Below are 1,165 nucleotides of genomic sequence, written 5' to 3' on the forward strand. Positions count from 1 at the left end.
CTTGGGTGCAAAGGCCGACCCCCTAAGTGCTCGATCTGCGCCGGGGACCATGAGACGCTAAGCCATGCCTGCAACGTGGTAGATTGTAGGGGTAGGCCCGGTAAAGCGTGCCAACACTGCCTAATCAAGTGCGCCAACTGCGGTGAGGCTCATGAGGCCTCGTCCCCAAGATGCCCCTTRGTGAAGCAGGCGCGTAAACACGCTCTCCAGCGYGTACGGGATCGCCAYCTGCAACACCGACTCCCAGCGGGTCAGCAGGTAGGCGTAGTGGTGCCATTACCCCCAAAGCCCCAATCAGAGCCCCTGGAGGAKAGCTCTCTAGGCCTRRCACCAGTGGACACCCCAGGCCCAGAGCCAAATGATATYGAGCTAATAGACGYGGAAGCAAGGACTCGCCCCCGAGTCAGGGATCATGTTAGTGCTTCAACACAATTGTGCCCGCACCAGCGCCGTAGTCCATACGGCATTRGAGGCAGCGTTAGAGGCTGGTGCGGAGATAGCATGCCTCCAGGAGCCCCCAGTAGGTAAGCACGATATAAGCCACCCAGGCTTCTTATTYTACTGGCCAGARGGCCCTAGAGAGCATGCCCGTGTGGTGACTGCGGTTAGGCGGGATATAGTGGTTAATGTGGTTATCGAGGCCCGAACRGACCTGGTWAACCACCCCTAYTTTATAGCGGTGGATATCGTGGAGCGAGGCAGGCGCACCAGRGTGGTGAACTGTTACGAYAGCTGGTTAGGGGCCTCTCACACGTACGCTGGCRTGAGCCRGCGTAACCGGAGAGCCCTTACAGATGTGAATTGGGACCCTATCCTACGGGGTAGGTGCCTRATTCTTRGRGATTTTAACGCCCATAGCCCCKTATGGAATGCCCTAAATTCAACAAGGAAAGACGCGGAGACCCTAGAGAGGCTTATTGACAGATAYGGCCTGTTCGTYAAYAACGARCTTGACGTGCCTACAAGGCCCTATAAGACCCGGGTTTCTCAGGGAGCAATTAGGGGTGAGAAAGAGCCTAGCACCTCAATTATTGATCTCACAATCAGTAATGAGGCGCTAGGACCACTAGATARTTGGGAAATWGGGCAACCAGGCCTAACCACRTCRGACCATCTAGTYATCTGGGCCTCATGGGAGCCCCAAGAAGAAGAATCCAACCCCCAA

At 55.8% G+C, this 1,165-nt stretch overlaps 1 protein-coding gene across 1 annotated transcript; it reads left to right on the forward strand.

Moving 5' to 3' along the window:
* Positions 1 to 412: 412 nt before the first annotated feature.
* On the forward strand, positions 413 to 908 carry BHQ10_010405 (uncharacterized protein; the record flags this gene model as incomplete). Its single annotated transcript, XM_040873030.1, has 3 exons — positions 413 to 524; positions 741 to 821; positions 889 to 908. 3 exons carry the CDS (start codon positions 413 to 415, stop codon positions 906 to 908), a joined length of 213 nt encoding a protein of 70 aa, XP_040738905.1.
* Positions 909 to 1,165: the final 257 nt, after the last annotated feature.

Source organism: Talaromyces amestolkiae (assembly GCF_001896365.1).
Source record: "Talaromyces amestolkiae strain CIB chromosome Unknown scaffold98.1, whole genome shotgun sequence".
NCBI classification, from domain to species: Eukaryota; Fungi; Ascomycota; class Eurotiomycetes; order Eurotiales; family Trichocomaceae; genus Talaromyces; species Talaromyces amestolkiae.